General features: G+C 46.6%; 1 protein-coding gene across 1 annotated transcript in view; it reads right to left on the bottom strand.

The window, feature by feature from the left end:
• Positions 1 to 10,881: 10,881 nt before the first annotated feature.
• Positions 10,882 to 21,822, bottom strand: part of LOC140394416 (putative protein MSS51 homolog, mitochondrial) — a 53,005-nt gene continuing 42,064 nt past the window's right edge. The window contains exons 6-7 of the mRNA XM_072481669.1: positions 16,111 to 16,204; positions 10,882 to 11,477 (exon numbers count right to left, since the gene is read on the bottom strand). Coding sequence (XP_072337770.1) covers positions 11,240 to 11,477; positions 16,111 to 16,204 — 332 coding nt within the window. The 3' untranslated portion in view covers positions 10,882 to 11,239. The remainder of the gene's footprint in view (positions 11,478 to 16,110; positions 16,205 to 21,822) is intronic.

The following is a 21,822-nucleotide window of genomic DNA, read 5'->3' as shown; positions in this document are numbered from 1 at the left end:
TAGACACATCCATTATAGTCAAAAGATATTGATTCCCACTTTTTGTTTTAGGAAGCAGTCCTACGCAATCAATTAGGACCCTTGTAAACGATTCCTCAAATGCTGGAATGGGTATTAAGGGCGCTGGTTTTATCACTGCTTGAGGTTTCTCTATCACTTGACATGTGTGATATGATCGACAAAATTTAACTACGTCTTTATGTAGTCCAGGCCAATAAAAATGTTTTTGGATTTTAGCTTGAGTTTTCCTTACTCCCAAATGACCTCCCACTGGTACCGCATGTGCTACTCGCAACACCTCCTTTCTATACCCGACCGGCAATACTACTTGATGAACTTCTGCCCATTTTTCATCCGCCTGCATATGTACAGGTCTCCATTTTCTCATCAAGACATCACTTTTATGGTAATAACACTCTGGTATACACTCAGATTCCTCTTCTGTGTATGCTTTCTGATACATCCATTTTATTTCTATATCTTTCTGTTGTAACTCCGCCAATTTTCCTGAACTAAAAATATCCGCCTTTTCCTCCACCTATTCTTTTCCAACCATCTGATCAAAAATTGTTTCTGATAATTGCACTTCACCTTTATCTTCACTCTCTGATTTCTGCTCTTGTCTTAACCTGACTTTGCGACCTTGTTACTACCCAATCCAGAAAAACCCCAGATACTCGTCCTTCAACACTTCAGTTGTCTGATTTTCCACTGGCTTATCAACCACAGTAGGCATCACACCCACCTGCAATCCAGCGATATCATTACCCAAGATAAACTGTATTCCTGGACAAGATAGTTTCTCTATTACTCCTACTACCACTTTCACCACTCTTCACTGGACTTTCCAACCTTACCTTATATAATGGAACACTACTCTCACCCTGAATTCCACATATTACCACCTTTTCTGGCAACATTCTTCCCAAACTACATAACTCCTCATCTCTTACCATCAAAGATTGACTAGCTCCCGTATCTCTTAAAATTGTGACTTCTTTACCTGCTCCTCCTGATACACATGAGTAAACTTTACCCACACAAGTAAATTCTTTAAAGAGATCTGGCACCTTCTTATCAATCACCTCTTGATCAGGCTGTCCAATCTTTTGCACCTCATTCGCTTCACTTGAACTTTCCTTTACCACTTCAACAAACCCCACTATCTTATCCTGTTTTACCACATCAGCCTTCCCAGTGCATTTCTTCCACCAACAACACTGTGACTTTACGTGGCCTAGTTTATTACAGTGAAAACATTTGAAACTTTTCATGTCTCTTCCACCCTCCTGGATTTCCTTTTTAGTCTGAGGTCCACTCTCTTTATTATCTCCCATCAGATCTCCTTTACCTCTACCACTTGAGTATTTCTCATGTCCCCAGTTTCTATCCCTCACAGGCTGAAACTGATGTCGGAAACCAAGCTTTGATTTATGAACTAATTCATAATCATCTACCATTTCTGCTGCTAATCTCGCAGTTTTAACCCTCTGCTCTTCCACATGAGTTCTCACTACATCAGGTATTGAATTTTTAAACTCCTCCAAAAGTATAATTTCTCTGAGAGCTTCATACATTTGGTCTATTTTCAAAGCCCTTATCCACCTATCAAAATTACTCTGTTTGAGCCTTTCAAACTCCATGTATGTTTAACCAAATTCTTTCCTTAAATTTCTAAACCTTTGTCTGCAAGCTTCAGGCATTAGCTCATATGCACTTAAGATGGATTTCGTCACCTCCTCATACGTTCCAAATACCTCCTCCGGTAGTGATGCAAACACTGCACTAGCTCTACCTACCAGCTTTGTTTGAATCAGTAATACCCACATCTCCTGTGGCATTTCATTTGTTTAGCTACCTTCTCAAATGAAATGAAAAAGGCTTCTACCTCCTTCTCATCAAGTCTTGGCAAAGTTTGGACAAATTTAAATAGATCCCCACCAAGCCTTCGACTATGACGCTCTTTCTCACTACCCTCATCACTATCATCCAACTGTACGTTTCCCTTTACATCCGCCAATTTTAACTGACTGTCATGTTTCATGGCCATTTTCTGAAGTTCAAACTCCCTCTCTTTATCTTTTTCCCTGATCTGTATCTCCCTTTCTTTTTCTTTCGCTAGAGCTATTCTTTCTTTTCTCCTTTCTTCTCTTTCCTTTTCTTTTTCTGCTCTCTCTCTCTTTCTTTTTCCTCTCTCTCTCTTTCTTTTTCCTCTCTCTCACTCTCGTATGCCAGCCGCTTTAATTCTTTCTCATGTTCCATTTGTTTAATTTGCAACTGAATTTTTGCCATTTCCAATGAGTCAAACTCTATCTTAGGCAACTTTAAATGCTTAACCACCACCATAATTACCTAATCTTTTCGCATTTTGTCAGGTAATGTTAACTGCAATGTTCTTGTCAAATCTAACAGTCTGCTTTACGTTTCTGTCCGTAAAGTACTATGTGTGACATTCTCCACCCCCAAAAACTTCTGAGCCCCTGAAAGAGCCATTGTTCACAACACTCTCCCCACTTAAACTAAAATACCACACCGGAAAATAAACAATCCTTCACTGTCTTTAAGTTCACAAAAGCCAATCCAATAGATAGACTTTCATCCCCCTCGAGCCCCCAATTGTTATGGGCGAGGCTTTTCAGAACCCCAAAATGTATCATGGATTTGTTGCTTTTCCTAGCACACGGCTTTTTCCCTAGGTGTGGGATTACAATTCTGGACACGTGGGTTTTTAAACACAAAACACTGTTTATTCCATGAACTCAACTTAACATCTTAAATAAACATTGGATCTCTTAACACCCCTTACTTCAAAGATAACTCAGAAAATATTGCAACAGTAAATAATTCCTTAAAATGTTCCTTCAAACTTCCAAGAGACTTAACACCTTTAAACAAAATCACATCAGGTTAAAGGTTTTACTATTATGAGGTTAAATCACCCAAATGATCCCGAGATGGTCTTTTATGGCAGACATTACAGCTCACTGCCCACACAGACACACACCCAGCTCTTTTCCTCCAAACTGGCTTTCTCCCTTCACGCAACTCACAGCAAACCAGAACGTCTCAAGCTGCTGTCTCAAGCTGGCTTTCCCCTTTTAATCAGCTCACAGCAAAACAGCCAGGCACTTTTAAACTGCTCTCAGCAAAACCAGCCAGGCACTTTTTAGCTGCTCTCAGCAAAACAGCCAGACACTTTTCCAAACTGAAACTTCAAAATACATGACCTGAGCTCAGCCCCACCCACTCTCTGACATCACTGTGTTCTTAAAGGTACATTGCTTAAACATCCATGTCTTAAAGGTACTCTCACATGACAAGCCCCTTTAGCTTGCCCATCACTACCTCCTTAGTGATAACAATCCTCTCAAGGTCCTCACCTGTCATAGCTTGACATGGTATTATGAAATATGAAATATGGTTCCCTTGCACTTACAAAAGCCATTTCCCATTTTTGCAGAATGCTGGCTGAGGCGAGAGATAGCCGGCGTGCAGCTCGCCAGCTATACTGCTGGCGTTTCTCGCCAGATAATCCAGCACTTGGTGCAAATAAAATCTGCGGCGTGGCCCATGCTGTCGCACTGGCAAGGCAACGCTGGGAATCCTGAGTTCGGGGCGCAATTTCTAAAGGGCGCCCCAATCTCCGATAAAAGGCAAAGAACCTGGCGGCACGGTGGCGCAGTGGTTAGCACTGCTGCCTCATGGCGCTGAGAACCCGGGTTCGACTCCGGCTCCGGGTCGCTGTCCGTGTGGAGTTTGCACATTCTTCCCCCGCCTGCGGGGGTCTCCCCCCCCACAACTCAAAAAGATGTGCAGGGTAGGTGAATTGGCCGCGCTAAAAGGCCCTTAATTGGAAAACAAATAATTGGGTACTCTAAATTTATTTTAAAAAGCCAAGAACTCCTACCCCACATACACGGAGACCTCTCCCCCCCATCCCTCCCTCCCACATACACAGGAGGAACCCATACCACCCCAACAGAGCATCGCAGAGGGCCTCCCTTGGCACTGGGAGCAATAGAATTGTGAGATGCCGCCGGCGAGATTCACGTTATTTGGGTCTTGCGATATTTTGCGCTCACATTGCAGTTTGGGCGCAAAACTTCCTTAAGTCAGTGATCGAAGTGCAATATGGAGGAAACCTTGGGTGAAATTATTTGCAATGTTTTGCTCGCCCACATGGGGGAGCCGTGTCTCTCCCCACTGAAACAAGGTCGAATCACTTCCCCTTCGCTACCATCGCGATCCGTAATGATTTACACCACGTCAAACAGGTGGACTGTTGTGCCCACGATGTAAAGACAAATTTAAATCAGCTTTGTAAAAATCCCACTTCACAATACAGGACTAAACGGGAAACAAAACTCGTGGATGCTAAGAATGTTTTGTTTTGGATTAGCTTTGCATTTGCTGTCTTCCAGAAAAGCCCGGCTTGTGGGATTCTGCTTCATCGTCACTCTGACAGGATTTCTGTCTGTCGCTTCAACTGTTCCGATGAAAGATGATCGACCTGGAATGTCAGCTCTGTTCCCTTCTCCACAGATGCTGCCTGACTTGAGTGTTACCAGCGTTTTCTGATTTTCTTTTACTTTATGTAAAAAGTCTGGTTACTGGGTAACATTAAGATTAGAAACAACAAGTATGGCCGGAGCAGTGGTTAGCACTGCTGCCTCCTCACGGCGCAGAGGACCCGGGTTCGATCCCAACCCCGGGCCACTGTCTGTGGAGTTTGCGCATTCTCCCTGTGTCTGGGTGGGTCCCACTCCCACAATCTAAAGATGTACAGGGTAGGTCGACTGGCCACGCTAAATTGCCACTTAATTGGAAAAAATAATAATTGGATACTCTAAATTTATTTTTAAAAAGCAACAAGTAGAATAGGGGATCATTTTCTCACTGTGAGTTACGCTCATTGTAGGTCCATCGAGGTATCGGCACGAGAGTTTCCTACCTCCAACTCACTTGGGCTGTTCCATTGGAGCAGTGACTGGTGTAAATCTGGCTAAAAATGGGTGCAACCTACCCTGCTGCAATGGAAATGAGGGTGCAGCCTTTAAAAAACTGATAGCTGGGGGTGCAGGGGCACTGCTCACTCTCTGCACTGGCTCATATTGCTCCTGAGGTGTTTTAATAACGCATTTTGAGAACATCTAATTCAAGAGAGTTTGGCATAGGAAGCCAAACAAGGAAATGGGATGGGGCACACAGGCATCAAAGAGGACGCCCTCACCTTCCCAGAATCAGGCCACCTTGAGCGATCAGGAGGCGCAGGCTGCTGGGTATCTGGCGCTGGGTACCTTGTCCACACCCGCCAGCCTCCCAACCCCCTCAGCTGTGTCCAGCTCTGCCTTATGAAACTCGGGCTGCACCTTGCAAGTGGGAAGAGCAGGAAATTCAGTGCGCGGGGGCCGCTGGCCCTCACGATCATAGATTTAGACGAGGTCACTCAGGTCTTGGTGGTTTGTGGGAAAGGTCGAACATTACAAGGCGTTTTGGGTTCTTTCGGGAAGCAGAGTGGCACAAGTGGGTTTCTGCCTCATTTTCCAATGTAATTGTCGCCTGAAGCATAGATGGCCTAAGAATGAGGCGGAAGCAGGTTGCGCTGCTGTGCGACCAACCCACACACTAACCGAGGGGTCTGAAGACAAATGGAAGGATGGTCTTCAGGTCCTCAATAACGTACTCAACGTTATGTGCCTGCTCTAGTCGCCCCTCTATCCCCCTCAGGAGTGGGGTTAGAGGCTGTAGAGAGTGGAATTGGTAGCGGTTCCTATTGTCCTCCTGGCTCCACATTGCAGGGGAAGATTTTAATATCGTAAAAGGGGCCATAGGTCATTTTTACACTTTCCCTGATCGGCCATTCGATTGAAAGTGGAAGTTTACCCCTCTCCAGCCCACATTGTTAAAGGGAGAGATAAATTACTTCAGATTGGAGATGGATGTACCAAATTTCCTGAGGCACGTTGAAAGAACTAACACCATCTCTGATACTGAATCGTTTTGATGAAAAAAGTGATCGACCTGAAATGTGAGCTCTGTTGCTCTCCCCACAGATGCTTCCAGAACTAATGGCCGGGATCTTCCGCGACACGTTGTGCGGAATACGGCAGGCCAGCCCAAAGTCCGCACGATCCCGATGGCGGGCGGGGCTGGAAATCCCAACCAATAAGTCTGTCCAGCAATTTCTGTTATTATTTCACACCATCTCATTTTCCTCTACACCGGAATCTGGCTAAATCCAGAAGACATGATTTTATATTTGCTTTCATTTCACTGTGCCGGTACTTTTATTCTTTAATAAGTTATTAGCATTTAATAAGACCTGAATGGATAAATTAAACTACAGCTCCTGGGACCCAGGTTCAATCCAGCCTTGGGTCACTGCCTGTGCGGAGTCTGCACGCTCTCCCTGTGTGTGCGTGGGTTTCCTCCGGCTGCTCCGGTTTCCTCCCACAAGTCCCGAAAGATGTGCTTGTTAGGTGAATTGGACATTCTAAATTCTCTCTCAGAGTACCCGAACAGGCACCGGAATGTGGCGACTAGGGGATTTTCACAGTAACTTCATTGCAGTGTTAACGTAAGCCTACTTGTGATACTAAAAAAGATTAACAATCTTCAACCTTTAATTTAGAAAGAGTGGAATTTCAGCCTTCAGAAGCGGAGGACATTTATAGGTTCAGTAGTAATTTTCTTTCTTCGCAGAGACACCATCGGCTGGACCCAGGGTGATATGGAGGCGGTGAATCTCTCAGGTCTTCACAAAATAAGGCCAGAGGTGGAGGATACAGAAGGTGTGTGTAAAATGGTGAAAGCCCCCATGAAGATGTCCTGGACCAGAATTGGCTCTTCATCGAAAGTGATGGGGGAGAATCTCTTGCAGTACTGAGTAATTTCCTGGAGGTTAAGGTATTAGAGAATGAATTACAGGAAGATCTTCAAGCGTAGAAGATGATGCTGTCTTGTCTTCATATCCTCCGTATTTCTTCCCATTGCCCCTAGTGGAGTAACCTCACACAGAGAGAAGTGAGGCTGTCTTACCACTGCCTACTGAAAATAGATGGTGCTGAGTAGGAAAAATGGCTAACATTGTGCCATGGGGCATGATGGCAAAAGAGGCTAACATTCATGTGTGTGGAAAGTGCAGCTCAGCAACATTGGTTTAGTGGGAACAGACCAAACAGCTGGACCTGTCACTGATAACAGTTAGTGTTGAAACAGGGAAAGCAAGGCTCTCTCAAGGACGAATGATGCCTATGTGCTACAGGATTGTTTATGAGAATGAACGATAAACTAAGAACTAAAACGTTTTAAAAAGCAGGGGATTCTGAGATTTCTGCAGCAATAGCCCTAGGATCAACATTCGCAAAACAAGACCCTGAGTTTGGAAACTCTGAGCCATGCACATCCTCCAGAATGGACGGGCCAGCTCTGTCTATGTGGTAGTATTTTGAGTTCAAGTTGTGAGCCTTGCAACTTACGTAACTGTTCAAATAAGCCACTTTTTTCACAGTAACTTCATTGCAGTGTTAAATAGCACAGTGGTTAGCGCTGATGCTTCGCAGCGCCAGGGTCCCGGGTTCGATTCCCGGCTTGGGTCACTGTCTGTGCGGAGTCTGCACGTTCTTCCCGTGTCTGCGTGGGTTTCCTCCGGGTGCTCCAGTTTCCTCCCACAGGTCCCGAAAGACGTGCTTGTTGGGTGAATTGGACATTCTGAATTCTCCCTCTGTGTACCCGAACAGGCGCCAGAATGTGGCAACTCGGGGTTTTTCACAGTAACTTCATTGCAGTGTTAATGTAAGCCTACTTGTGACACTAATAAAGATTATTATTATGTAAGCCTACTTGTGACACCAAAGATTATTATTACAACTAAAGTCTGAGTGAGTTAAATAAAGCTGTGTTAAATCAGGCTTGTGTTGAGTGCTGATTTGTTTGTTTCATCAGTTGAATCCAGTAGAGGGCAGTAATACTGGCCCTCCCGAAATATCATTGGGAAATCATCTCCTGGTTGTGTTTCCTATGATCGTCTAAGTTCATTTAAATCTGATCTTCAATGCTTTTATAGTCTTTGCTGCTACAGCTGTGATTGTCTTCCCAAGAGCTGAAGATCATGGGCTGGATTCTCCATCGTCGGGATTCTCCGTTTTGCCGGCGCCCGGGGGTTTCCCGACGGTGGTGGGGTTGCCCCACAATGGGAACCCCATTGACCGGCTGGCGAAACGGAGCATCCCGCTGGCGTGCTGGACCAGAAATCAGGCGCGGCGGGATGGAGAAGCCATACCTATTTCTCTTGTGAAACGTCTTCCCAGATTCCTTCAAGATCTTCAAAGTGTCCTGAGTTCTTCTTGTCTAGTCCCAGAGAATCTGATGTTCCATTCTCTTAGGTCTTCTCTTTTGGATCAGTCTTTCATTAAAAGGTCTTCCTTGTCCTTACAGTCGACTCATTCTGTTGACAACAATGATACTAAAGTGTCCTATTCTGCAGAAGATAATGTCCTTCCAGATACAGAGGAAACTTCTCATGTCTCCAAGATGTCTTCATTAGACATAGACATTCGCTCAGAAACTGACTGTCATTTTGGACGGGTTTGATGGGGTGTTTCCCGCTGGCTTTTGGGCGAGAACCAGACCTAGATTCATCAACACTTAATCATTTTTTGGGGCCTTGGGGAATTTCCCTGGTCCAGCCCACACGAACAATTTGGTTCACCAGTGGGGAGCTGAACTCGCCAGCTGAACTCAGAGATCGGGGCGTCATTCCGTGTGGGTTCCCCAATCTCTAAATGAACTTGAGGGTCCACCACACCGCTCACCCAAGGACAATGCCACCCCCCGCAGAAATGAGCATTACACCCCACCCCATCAAGTGAAGCCCCCCTTTCAGGTCCTCCCCATCCCCCTTTTCAGGTCTTCCTCTTCACCCATCCCAAACATTACGAAGCCTCTCAATACCCCTCCTTCATCCCCTGTTCATACCTCCCTTTCATGGGCATGGCCCCCCTCAGGCCCCAACCCTTGGCAGTGCCAGCCTGGCATCCTGGCAGTGCCCCTGGAATCCTGTCAGTGTCAACCGACCACCTGGCAGTGCCAAGTTAGCACTGCCCGGATGTCAGCGGAAGTGCCAAGGCACTGCCCTGTCACTGACCACCCGAGAGGCTTCAATGGCCTCCAACACTGCCAGAGCGGCCATCATGCCTGGTCTCGGCCTGTGGAGACCAATACTAATCAGCACCTTGCTGGTGTGGCTGGGGATTTCCAGATGCCAGGAGAATGTGACCTCAAATCATGCCAACAGCAAAACACTGTTTTTTATTCTATAGATTCCAACATTTTCCCAATGCCAAATGTTAAGCTAACTGGCCTGTAGTTTCCTGCTTTCTGTCTGCCCCATTTCATGAATAGAGGAGCTACATTCACTTTTCCCAATCTGATGAGACCTTTCCTGAAGGAATTTTAGTGAATTAAAACCAACACATCTACTCTCTTTGCAGTTGCTTCTTTACGACCCGAGAATTAAGCCCATCAGGACCTGGGGACTTGTCAGTTTTTAGTTCTAATCATTTTCTCTGTACCATTCCCTGGTGATTGTAATGGTTTTCAGTTCCTCCCTCCTTTTCACTTCTTGATTCAAAATTATTTCTGTGATGTTATTTGAATCCTTCACAGTGAAAACAGACACAACATTTCTGTTTAATTCATCCGCCATTTCCTAATTTTCCATTGTTAATTTCCCATTCTCACTCTCTAGAGGGCCAACTTTGCTAACTCTTTTCCTTTTAAACTCTGACGATCTGTTTTTATATTAATAGCTAGCTTTCTCTCGTACTTTAATTTCTCCCTCTTTATTATTCTTTGAGTCATTCTTTGCTGGTTTTTTTATATACTGTCCAATCTTCTGACCTGCCTCTGATCTTCATGGAACTATATCCTTTTTCTTTCAGTTTGATACTATCTTTATTTCCTTAGCTATCCATAGATTGTGTGTCCTTACCCTAGACTCTTTATTTATCACTGAAATGTATCTTTGCTCAGTGTTATGAAATATCTCACCATTGCATCTCTACTGATCTATCGCTTAACCAAATTCCCCAGTTTACTTTAGCCAGATATGTCTTCATACCTTTATAAGTGGCCTTTTTAAAGTTTAAAACACTAGTCTTAGACCCACTCATTTCTCCCTCAAGCTGCTTACAAAATTCAATAATGTTATGATCACTGCTATCTAGGGTTATGTTTACAATAAGGTCATTAATTAATTCTGTCATTGCAGAATACTAGACCTGGTTTAATCCAGAAGACAAAGGGTTGTCCAAACAGCACATTTTTTGATCTTTGTTTGGTTATTAGGCCCAGAAATAAGAAATGGTATCTCCCCCAAACATGACCAAACAGAAAGCAATGTTTTTCTGCTCTTGTGAGGGCGACCTGGAGATGAACTGATTCAACATTGAATTATATGTACAATTACTGTAACTTAATGAACATAGCACTCCTCCCCCCCCCCCCACATGACTCATAGGTCCTCAATTGTTTCACCAATCAGGATGTTCAAAGTAAATGAGTAGATAGGGAAAAAACATTTGCTAAAGTCAGTAACCAGGGCCAGAGAATCAAGCTAATTGGCAAAAGGACCAAAGACAACATAAGGAGACACTTTTTCTGACACAGCAAGTTGCCATGTCGAATACAATGGATGGTGGGCACAGATTCATTGATCATTTTCAAGACAGTTAGATAACCATTTGGAGGGAAAATAACGTATGACTACGGGGAAAGAGGGATGAATTGGAGAGCTCTTCCAAAGGACCAACTGTCGTGTTTTTCTTCTCCTTGAGCTTACTTGTTAAGATAAACATCAAGGGATCAACCACACGCAAAGGGATTGGTTAACACCAAAATACATAGGTTCTTTTATTGAAGATTTGAGAAGCCGGTAGCAGTAGTGCACAGTTTGAGAACTTGTGTACATGTCTGAATTGGTAGGTTCCTCAGAACAAATAGTGACGAAAACTGAGTCACGTGACACACTGTCGCTCGAGCAATGTACACAGAAAACACAATCACATCCAACTGAAGGTGTAGCACAACACCAACAAGGTGTGGTGGGCTGAATGGCCTCCTATGATTCCAGGAATAAAATGGCAGCGAGTTGTTGGTTTCTTGCATAGTGTGGATTTGTTTCAAACAAAAAATATATATTTTTCCTAGCTACAGAGTTTCAGTGTTACAGGTGTGCCTGTCACTCTGATAGTGCTTGAAGCATGTTCTCGTGCCTCAGATCCTCTGTGTTCATTCCATCCATGGACTCAACGACTCCCTGGAACATCAGGTAGCTGGAGTTGCTGTGGATCAGCGGCTTGTTGGGATTGGACTGCACCTGCTCTAGTTTCAGGGAGGTGAACGGATTCGCCCCATAGTCAATGATTCTGGTCTCGAGCTCTTGCAGGATCTCAAGGGAATACTTCAATTCCTGGTCACTGCAAACAAAGAAGGTTAACAGTTTAACGTGGAAACACAATGGAAGCAAACAACATTCAGGATTGCAGTGGTTAGCATTGTAGCATGTGATATTCTTCAGAGAGAAGCCATTCCTCAAGCTGAACAGCCAATATAATCCTTTCATTGGGCCAGGGATTAGGTGTAGATATATCCCTAACAAAGCCATTAAAGCAACTAACATATCTGCATTATCAAGATAGTGGGCAGCACAGTAGCATAGTACTTAGCACTGTAGGTTCACAGCGCCAGGGTCCCAGGTTCAATTCCCTGCTGGGTCACTTTCTGTGCAGAGTCTGCGTGGATTTCCTCCGGGTGCTCCGGTTTCCTCCCATAGTCCAAAGACGTGCAGGTGAATTGGCCGTGCTAAATTGCCCTTAGTGTCCAAAAAGGTTAGGAGGGGTTATTGGGTTAGGGGGATATGGTGGAAGTGAGAGCTTAAGTGGGTCGGTGCAGACTCGATGGGCCGAATGGCCTCCTTCTGCACTGTATGTTCTAAGATCAGCAATCACTCAACAAAAAAAATTGCATTTATATAGTGCCTTTAACATATCCCAAGGCACTCCCTGAAGGAGTGATTGTCAAACAAAATAGCGCACACCTGTCCTCCACCCCAAAGAACTTGCTCATTCTCCCATCGTCATGTAAGCCCGGTGTACCATCTTAAACTGAATTAAGCTGAACCTGGCACATGATGAGGAACAATTCACCGTGCCCAGAGCATCAGCCCACAGGCCCTCATCTAGCTCCTCCTCCCACTTGCCCTTCAGTTCCTCCACTGAGGCTTCCTCCGCCTCCTGCAGCTCCTGGTAGATGTCTGACACCTTCCCCTCTCCTAGGGGCAGCACGGTAGCATTGTGGATAGCACAATTGCTTCACAGCTCCAGGGTCCCAGGTTCGATTCCGGCTTGGGTCACTGTCTGTGCGGAGTCTGCACATCTTCCCCGTGTGTGTGTGGGTTTCCTCCGGGTGCTCTGGTTTCCTCCCACAGTCCAAAGATGTGCAGGTTAGGTGGATTGGCCATGATAAATTGCCCTTAGTGTTGGGTGGGGTTACTTGGTTATGGGGATAGGGTGGAGGTGTTGACCTTGGGTAGGGTGCTCTTTCCAAGAGCCGGTGCAGACTCGATGGGCCGAATGGCCTCCTTCTGCACTGTAAATTCTATGATAAAATCTATGATATGACACTGAACCACATCAGGAGATATTAGGGCATGTGATGAAAAGATTGGTCTAGCCAGTAGCTTCTAAGGAGTGTCTTGAAGGAGAGTTGGAGAGGTTTAGAAATGGAATTCTAGAGTTGACGGCTGAGGCAGGTTGGAGCAATTATACCAGGGATGGATAAAAGGCAAAATTGGAGGAACTCGGGTTTCTCAGACGCTTGTAGGGCTGGAGGAGATTACCGAAATGACCATCTGCTTCTGCCCCAAACCAATCCTGCGGCAACACTGCAAAAAAAGGGAACATATTTTTCGATGGGGCTAATGATGGGGAAGGGCGGAGTCTGCTAATATTGCAGATCCAGTGACCAAGGTGAGGAACACAGCTGATGTAAAACCAAAGGTGGGAGGCACTTTGATTCGAACAAACAAAAGTCTTCTCACAAATGGCAGGACTAATCCGATTATTGTCGTTTTCAAGCTGCGGACTGCAATTGACTGGAGTTTCAAAGCCGGTGGGTGGCATTCTCTGGTCCGCCAGCCAGGCTTTCATGCGCGGCGTGCAGACCAATAGGATTCCCCATTGTGGCAGTCAGGAAACCTGCGGGCGTGGGTGCGCTGCCGGTGGAGCGGAGGATCCCGCTGACGGAGAATTCCGCCGTGTCCTTTGAGACTGCCACTAACTGAAACAGAAACCAAGTTCATTTATCTGAGAGGGGTTTGTTAGTTGGACTTCCTGGTTGCGACATCACACTTCTGAGAAATCAGTCTCTGGTACATTGCTCGAGAAGTGAACACTAATTGGCAATAATAAACAAGACTGGGAAAGCGGATTTCAGCCTGTGGTGGCCGCAACAGGGACAGGGGGAATTGACATTCAGAATTGAGTGAAGGAGGTACCACAGAAGTGCGCCTTGTTGGTGACAATAATAATCATTTGGATGGAGTAAAGCTGGTGTCGGAGGCTATTTGATGGTCAGATTCTGCATGATAAGGAGTGGTCAAACTCTACCAGAGTACACAATTGTGGAAGACTTTGGAACTACCATGTATGTGTCAAGAGTGCTGTCTAGTAGGGCAGCCCCAGTGGCGCAGTGGTTAGTGCTGCTGCTTCACGGCGCCGATGTCCCAGGTTCAATCCCGGCTCTGGGTCACTGACCGTGTGGAGTTTGCACATTCTCCCCATGTTTGCGTAGGTTTCATCCCCACAACCCAAAGCTGTGCATGCTAGGTGGATTGGCCATGCTAAATTGCCCCTTAATTGGAAGAATTAATTGGGTACTCTAAATTTAAAAAAAAAATTTTTTTTTTAAATTTAACAAAAGAATGCTGCCTAAGAAATCCGAGATGCCTTTCTCTGCTGTGCCAGCTATTTAATGCACAATTTATAGTTTCTACTGAATAGAATTTGCCCGTGTAGCTCTCTCCCAGCTTACAGAATTGCAAGCACATTTATACATTGACAATCACGTAGGCAGAACATTGTTTAAATGATATGTTTCACGGGAAGGGTATCTCCTAGCTCCGGCACTATCTATTCTCCACAGTTCTTCCCAGAGGCCGCACCTAATCCCTGTTTTCGATGTCTGCTCCTTCTGGAATAAACAGCAGTTGTTCCTGCTACAATAAACATCCTCCGCCTTGTGTTGAGATGTTTTCCTAACACAGGTTTGTAAAAAGTACAAGGCTCGTCTGAGAAAATCATTCTACTGACATGAACCTGGTGTGTAGTTGACTGCTTCAGTACACATGCAGCTCGTGGCGTCTTTTACTCCAACCTCCTTGTAATAGATTCATACTAGTTTCATTAGAGCCTTTTGTAAATGCATTTAATAAATTCATATTAGTTTAATTCGTTTTTAATTCCAAATTACTTTTTAATTGCTAACGTCTATTGGGTCCTGTTTACTTCATGTTGGTTTGCCCTTGATTGTTACAGTAAAGGTTTTAAAAAGTGAAATCTTGGTTTTTCCATTGGGTCGTTTAGGAGTTTGATTCTTTCACATCACTGGTCTCCACGGGGGTTGTAATATGATGAACGGGTGGCAGGGTGGTTAGCACTGTTGCTTCACAGCACCAGGGTCCCAGGTTCGATTCTTGCTTGGGTCACTGTCTGCACGTTCTCCCCCTGTCTGCGTGGGTTTCCTCCGGGTGCTCCATTTTCCTCCTACAGTCCAAAGATGTGCAGGTTCGGTGGACTGTCCATGCTAAATTGCCCTTAGTGTCTAGAAAGGTTAGGTGGGGTTACGGAGTTACGGGGATGGGGTGGAGGTGTGGGTTTAAGTGGGGCGCTCTTGCCAAGGGCTGGTGCAGACTTGATGGGCCGAATGGCCTCCTTCTGCACTGTAAATTCTATGATTCTATGAGCATGGGGACCAAGAGACTATGTGGGTAAACTATCCTTGAAAAGCAATGAAATACATCTTTCGAATGGCAGGGAATCAGGGATTGATTTAAGAGGCACTGGAGTTTTAGCACTGAGGAAACCGAAAGCTGATAAGTTTTGTCTAAACATCCATGTCCACAGCTTGCGATAAATGGCTTTTTTCTCCACAACGAATGGGAAAGAAGGAAAGATCCAATTTTACAAATTCAGGTCACCAACCCTTCGAGTCGTCCTCCACAGGCCGGACGTAATTCCCATTTTGGGGGGGGGGGGGGGGGGGGGGGGGGGGCGAAGGCCAAAGATCAGAGGGCATAGAGTTCAAAGAGTCATCAGTCACAGAATCATACAGCACAGAAAAGGCCCTTCGGTCCATTGAGTCTGCGCCGATCAAAAACAACCACCTAACTATTCTAGTCCCATTTCCCAGCTCTTGGCCCATAGCCGTGTAAGGCTTGGGATCGCAAGTGCACACCTAAATACTTCTTAAATGTTATGAGGGTCTCCGCCTCCCCCACCCTTTCAGGCAACGAGTTCCAAAGTCCCACCACCCACTGGGTAAAAATGTTTTCCCTCACATCCCCTCTAAACCTCTGACCTTAAATCTATGCCTCTTGCTCATTGATCCCTCCACCGAGGGAGAAAGGTTCTTCATGTCGACTCCATACGCGCCCCTCATAATTTTATACATCTCAATCATGTCCTCTGCTACAAGGAAAACAATCCAAGTCTACCAATCTCTCTTCATGACTGAAACTCTCCAGGCCAGGCAGCATCTTGGTAAGAGAGATTGGCGACAGAATCAAAAGTGACAATAGTGGTTAGCATCTGGAATGCGCCGGACGGAAAGGGGGAGGGGGGCCGATTCAATCATGGCTTTCAAGCAGCAATGGCGTAAGCACCTGAAGGGAAATCAGGTGCTGGAGAAAGGGTAAGCGAGCAGTAAGAGCGAAGCTGTTCTCGCAGAGAGGCGACAGGGGCCTGATGGACTGAATTGCCTGCTTCGGTGCTCTGAGCATTCTATTATTGTGTACCAGGTTGCAGTGTTCAAACTAGGAGCAGGAGAACTTGCCTGTACATTGTGAAGAGAGATGGGATCTTGTAGTCTCTCAGCAGGAGAAGCGTTGGCAGCCAGCCCTCAGTCAGGCCCTGCGAAGCATGGAATCCTGGGTATGGAGAGGGAGAGGGCTCAGAATTAACCACAAGAGATCACTGCCTAGCAACGCATTCAGCCTGGCTCCTAAAAATGTTGAGCCATCAAATGCAAGGAATGGAATCCTTCATCGGCTTAGTGTATTGTCATCTCCTGCGCAATACTATAGATCAAAATCAGCCAACTATCATGGCTTCATTTCTTTATAACGACAGCCTTCTCCCTCCCGCTCTCATAATGGTTATTGCAGCATCTCCTGCACCCAGTCTGCAATAGGGATTTCTTCGCACATTCTTAGAGATTCTTTGCAGCATTCCCTCCTCTTTTTTTTTAATTTAAAAAACACTATTGCCCACGACATACTTTTATCAGAACAGATCTAAGGACGCCAATTTTCAAATGGAGCAATATTAAACAAAAGGTGCATGACAGGAATTCCCTGGCACATTCACCATGGCAACACTTCAACCAGTCGTCCTGCCAACCAATCATCACCCTTTTCTCATGCAATATAAATTGTTGCTCCCTTTGAAATCTGGTATTCTTGTGCCTGTAGGTCTTGATGAGTGCAAGATGAAAAACTTTGACAGCATGTCTCTTTTTTTCAGTAATACTCAAGCTCTCCACTAACAAGCGACTATCGACATACTTTGATTTCAGCCAGTTGGATCAGAGCATGGACTTACTTTCCTTTTGAGGAGAGTTATATTAGAACTGCTAAGTCACCACAGTTCACTTATAATTAGCATTTTTCCCTTCCATTTTATCTCCAGCTTTGGCGCCTTGATTGAAACATAAAAGATCCTGAGGGGGCTCGAGAGGGTACATGTGGAGAGGATGTTTGCTCTTGTGGGAGAATCTAGAATTAGCGGTCACTGTTTAAAAATAAAGGGTCACCCATTGAGGACAGAGATGAGGAGAAATCTTTTCACTCAGAGAGCCACAGAGGAGCTCCCTTCCTCAAAAGGCAGTGGAAGCAGAGTCTTTGAATATCTTTAAGGCAGAGCTAGGTAGATTCTTGACGAGCAAGGGGGTGAAAGGTTATCGGGGGTAGGCGGGAGTGTGGAGCTGGGATTAAAATTAAATAAGCCATGATCTTATTGTAATAAGTCTCACAACACCAGGTTGAAGTCCAACAGGACTTACCACCCACATCAACACTCATCCCACCCCTCTTCCATCCACAAGGGACTCAGGTGCAATGGGGGGAGGGGGGGGGGGGGGGGACAGGTAGAAAAGTGGAGTCGAGGCATTAATCAGCCATTATCGGACTGAACGATGGAGCTGGCTCAAGGGGCCGAATGGCCTATTCCAGCTACGACCTCTTATGTAACCACATCAACCTGCATTTATATAGCACCTTTAACGGTGCAAACCATCCCAAATTGTTTTACTGGAATGTCATCAAAGGTTGACACTGAAGGAATTGTTGCGTCAGGTGACCAAAAACGTGGTCAAAGAGGTAGAGTTTAAAGAAAGAAAATAAAGATTGCATTTGCATAGCACCTTTCATGATTCCAGGACATTGCAAATGCCTTGCATCCAATGAGGCATTTTTTTTTTTTTTTTAAATATATTTTATTGAAATTTTTTTCCAGACAACAATTTTTCCCCTCTTACAAAGCAAACGTAACAATAAAGAAATTTTTAACAATACACAAATAACAAAACCCCATTATCTTTTGACATAAACTAAACTAACCCCCCCCCCTCCCCTCCCCCCTGGGTTGCTGCTGCTGGTCATCTGTCTTCCCTCTAACGTTCCCCTAGGTAGTCGAGAAATGGCTGCCACCGCCTGGTGAACCCTTGAGCCGACCCTCTCAGGGCAAACTTTATCTGCTGCAATTTAATGAACCCCGCCATATCATTTACCCAGGCCTCCAGTCCGGGGGGTTTCGCCTCCTTCCACATGACTAGGATCCTGCGCCGGGCTACTAGGGACGCAAAGGCCACAACGTCGGCCTCTTTCGCCTCCTGCACTCCCGGCTCATCCGCAACTCCAAATAGACCTAACCCCCAGCCTGGTTTGACCCGGGCCTTCACCACTTTCGAAATCACTCCCGTCACTCCCTTCCAATACACTTCCAGTGCCGGGCACGCCCAAAACATATGTGCGTGGTTTGCCGGGCTCCCGCCACACCTCCCACATCTGTCCTCCACTCCAAAGAACCTGCTCAATCTTGCTCCCGTTATGTGTGCTCTATGTAGCACCTTAAATTGAATCAGGCTAAGCCTGGCGCAGAGGAAGAGGAGTTTACCCTGCTTAGGGCATCAGCCCACATACCCTCCTCTATCTCCTCCCCTAGTTCTTCTTCCCACTTTCCTTTTAGTTCGCCCACCGACTCCTCCCCCTCTGCCCTCATCTCTCGGTATATCTCTGACACCTTGCCCTCTCCGACCCACACCCCTGAAAGCACTCTGTCCTGAATCCCCTGTGTCGGGAGCAACGGAAATTCCCTCACCTGTTGTCTAGTAAACGCCCTCACCTGCATATATCTCAAGAAATTTCCCCGGGGCAACTTATACTTTTCCTCCAATGCTCCCAAGCTCGCAAAAGTCCCATCTATAAATAAATCTCCCACCCTCCTAATTCCCAACTGGTGCCAGCTCTGAAATCCTCCATCCATTCTTCCTGGGGCGAACCTATGGTTGTTCCTGATTGGGGACCCCACCAGGGCTCCCCGCACCCCTCTCTGTCGCCTCCACTGTCCCCAGATATTCAATGTTGCCGCCACCACCGGGTTAGTGGTAAACTTTTTAGGTGAGAACGGTAGCGGCGCCGTCACCAGCGCCTCGAAACTCGTCCCTTTACAGGACTTTCCCTCCAGTCTTTTCCACACCGCTCCCTCACCCTCCATCATCCATTTACGTATCATTGCCACATTGGCGGCCCAATAGTAATCGCCCAAGTTCGGTAGTGCCAATCCTCCTCTGTCCCTACTACGCTGAAGGAACCCCCTCCTTGCTCTCGGAACTTTCCCTGCCCACACGAAGCTCGTTATGCTCCTGTCTATTTTATTAAAAAAGGTCTTAGTGATTAGTATAGGGAGACATTGAAATACAAATAAGAACCTCGGGAGGACCATCATCTTAATTGCTTGCACCCTGCCCGCCAGCGACAGAGGCTGCATGTCCCACCTCTTGAAATCCTCCTCCATTTGTTCTACCAGCCGTGTCAGATTAAGTCTGTGCAAGGTTCCCCAGCTCCTAGCGATCTGAATCCCCAGGTATCGGAAGTTTCTTTCCACTTTCCTTAGAGGCAAGCCTTCTATCTCTCTACTCTGGTCCCCTGGATGTATCACAAATAATTCACTCTTCCCCATGTTTAGCCTATACCCCGAGAAATCCCCGAACTCCCTCAACATTCGCATAACCTCTATCATCCCCCCCCCCCCGCTGGGTCCGACACGTATAACAATAGGTCATCTGCGTATAACGAGACTCGGTGTTCTTCTCCCCCTCTAATCACCCCTCTCCATTTCCTGGAGTCTCTCAACGCCATGGCCAGAGGTTCAATTGCCAACGCGAACAACAATGGAGACAGCGGGCATCCCTGTCTTGTTCCCCTATATAGTCGGAAATACTCCGATCTTTGTCGACCCGGAACTACACTTGCCGTTGGAGCCCCATAAAGAAGTCTAACCCAGCTAATAAACCCGTTCCCAAACCCAAACCTCCTTAACACTTCCCATAAATACTCCCACTCCACCCTATCAAATGCCTTCTCTGCATCCATTGCTGCCACTATCTCTGCCTCCCCCTCCACTGGGGGCATCATTATCACCCCTAATAGTCATCGCACGTTAACATTCAGTTGTCTCCCTTTTATGAACCCTGTCTGGTCTTCGTGCACCACCCCTGGGACACAGTCCTCTATCCTCGATGCCAGTACCTTTGCCAACAATTTGGCGTCCACGTTCAATAATGAAATAGGTCTATAGGACCCGCACTGCAACGGATCTTTGTCCCTCTTCAAAATTAGCGATATCGTCGCCTCCGACATCGTCGGGGGTAGAGTCCCCCCTTCCCTGGCCTCATTGAACGTCCTCGCCAACAACGGGGCCAACAAGTCCACATATTTTCTGTAATATTCCACCGGGAACCCGTCTGGTCCCGGGGCCTTCCCTGCTTGCATGCTTCCCAGTCCCTTAATAACCTCGTCCACCCCAATCGGTGCCCCCAGGCCTACCACCTCCTGCTCCTCCACTTTCGGGAACTTCAATTGGTCCAGGAACTGCCGCATCCCCTCCTCTCCCTCTGGGGGCTGAGACCTATACAGTCCCTCATAAAAGGTCTTGAACACCTCATTTATCTTTCCTGCCCTTCGTACCGTGTCTCCCCTTTCGTCTCTAATTCCTCCTATCTCCCTCGCTGCTGTCCTCTTTCGCAATTGATGAGCCAACAGGCGACTAGCCTTTTCCCCATACTCATACCTCCTCCCCTGTGCCTTCCTCCACAGTACCTCCGCCTTTCTGGTGGTCAGAAGGTCAAACTCCGTCTGGAGTCGTCTCCTCTCCCTGTACAGTTCCTCCTCCGGGGTCTCTGCAAATTCCCTATCCACCCTTAAAATCTCCCCCAGTAATCTTTCCCTTTCCTTGGCCTCTGTTTTCCTTTTGTGGGCCCCAATGGAGATCAGCTCTCCTCTGACCACCGCTTTTAGTGCTTCCCATACCACTCCCACAGGGACCTCGCCGTCGTCATTGACCTCCAGGTATCTCTCAATACACCCCCGCACTCTTGCACACACTCCCTCATCCGCCATCAATCCCACATCTAATCGCCAGAGTGTTCTCTGCTCCCTTTCCTCTCCTAATTCCAGGTCCACCCAATGTGGGGCATGGTCCGAAACCGCTATGGCTGAGTACTCAGCTTCTTCCACCCTAGAGATCAACGACCTTCCCAAAACAAAAAAATCTATCCGGGAGTACACTTTATGGACATGGGAGAAGAAGGAGAACTCCCTAGTGCCCTAGGTCTAAGAAATCGCCATGGATCCACTCCCCCCATTTGGTCCATAAACCCCTTAAGTACCTTGGCCGCTGCCGGCCTTCTTCCGGTCTTTGAGCTGGATCTATCTAGCCCCGGGTCCAGCACCGTATTAAAGTCCTCTCCTAAAATCAAGTTTCCTACCTCCAGGTCCGGTATACGCCCCAGCATCCGTCTCATAAATCCCACATCGTCCCAGTTTGGGGCATACACATTAACCAACACGACCTCCATTCCCTCCAGCCTGCCACTCACCATTACATATCTACCTCCGCTATCTGCTACAATGTTCTTTGCTTCAAATGCTACCCGTTTCCCCACCAAAATGGCCACCCCTCTGTTCTTTGCGTCTAGTCCTGAGTGGAACACCTGTCCCACCCATCCTTTCCTTAACCTAACTTGGTCCGCCACCTTTAGCTGCGTCTTGTGGGAGCATAACCACGTCTGCCCTTAGTCCTTTCAAATGCGCGAGCACTCGGGCCCTTTTTATCGGTCCGTTCAGGCCTCTCACGTTCCACGTGATCAGCCTCACTAGGGGGCTACCTGCCCCCCTCCCGTGTCGACTAGCCATTACCTTCTCTAGGCCAGTCCCATGTCCCGCCTCCGCGCTCCCACTCGCTCTCCCAGCGTCGCACACCATCCCCG

Source organism: Scyliorhinus torazame, chromosome 17, assembly GCF_047496885.1.
Source record: "Scyliorhinus torazame isolate Kashiwa2021f chromosome 17, sScyTor2.1, whole genome shotgun sequence".
Classification (NCBI taxonomy): domain Eukaryota; kingdom Metazoa; phylum Chordata; class Chondrichthyes; order Carcharhiniformes; family Scyliorhinidae; genus Scyliorhinus; species Scyliorhinus torazame.
This window is presented reverse-complemented; position numbering and strand designations above follow the sequence as displayed.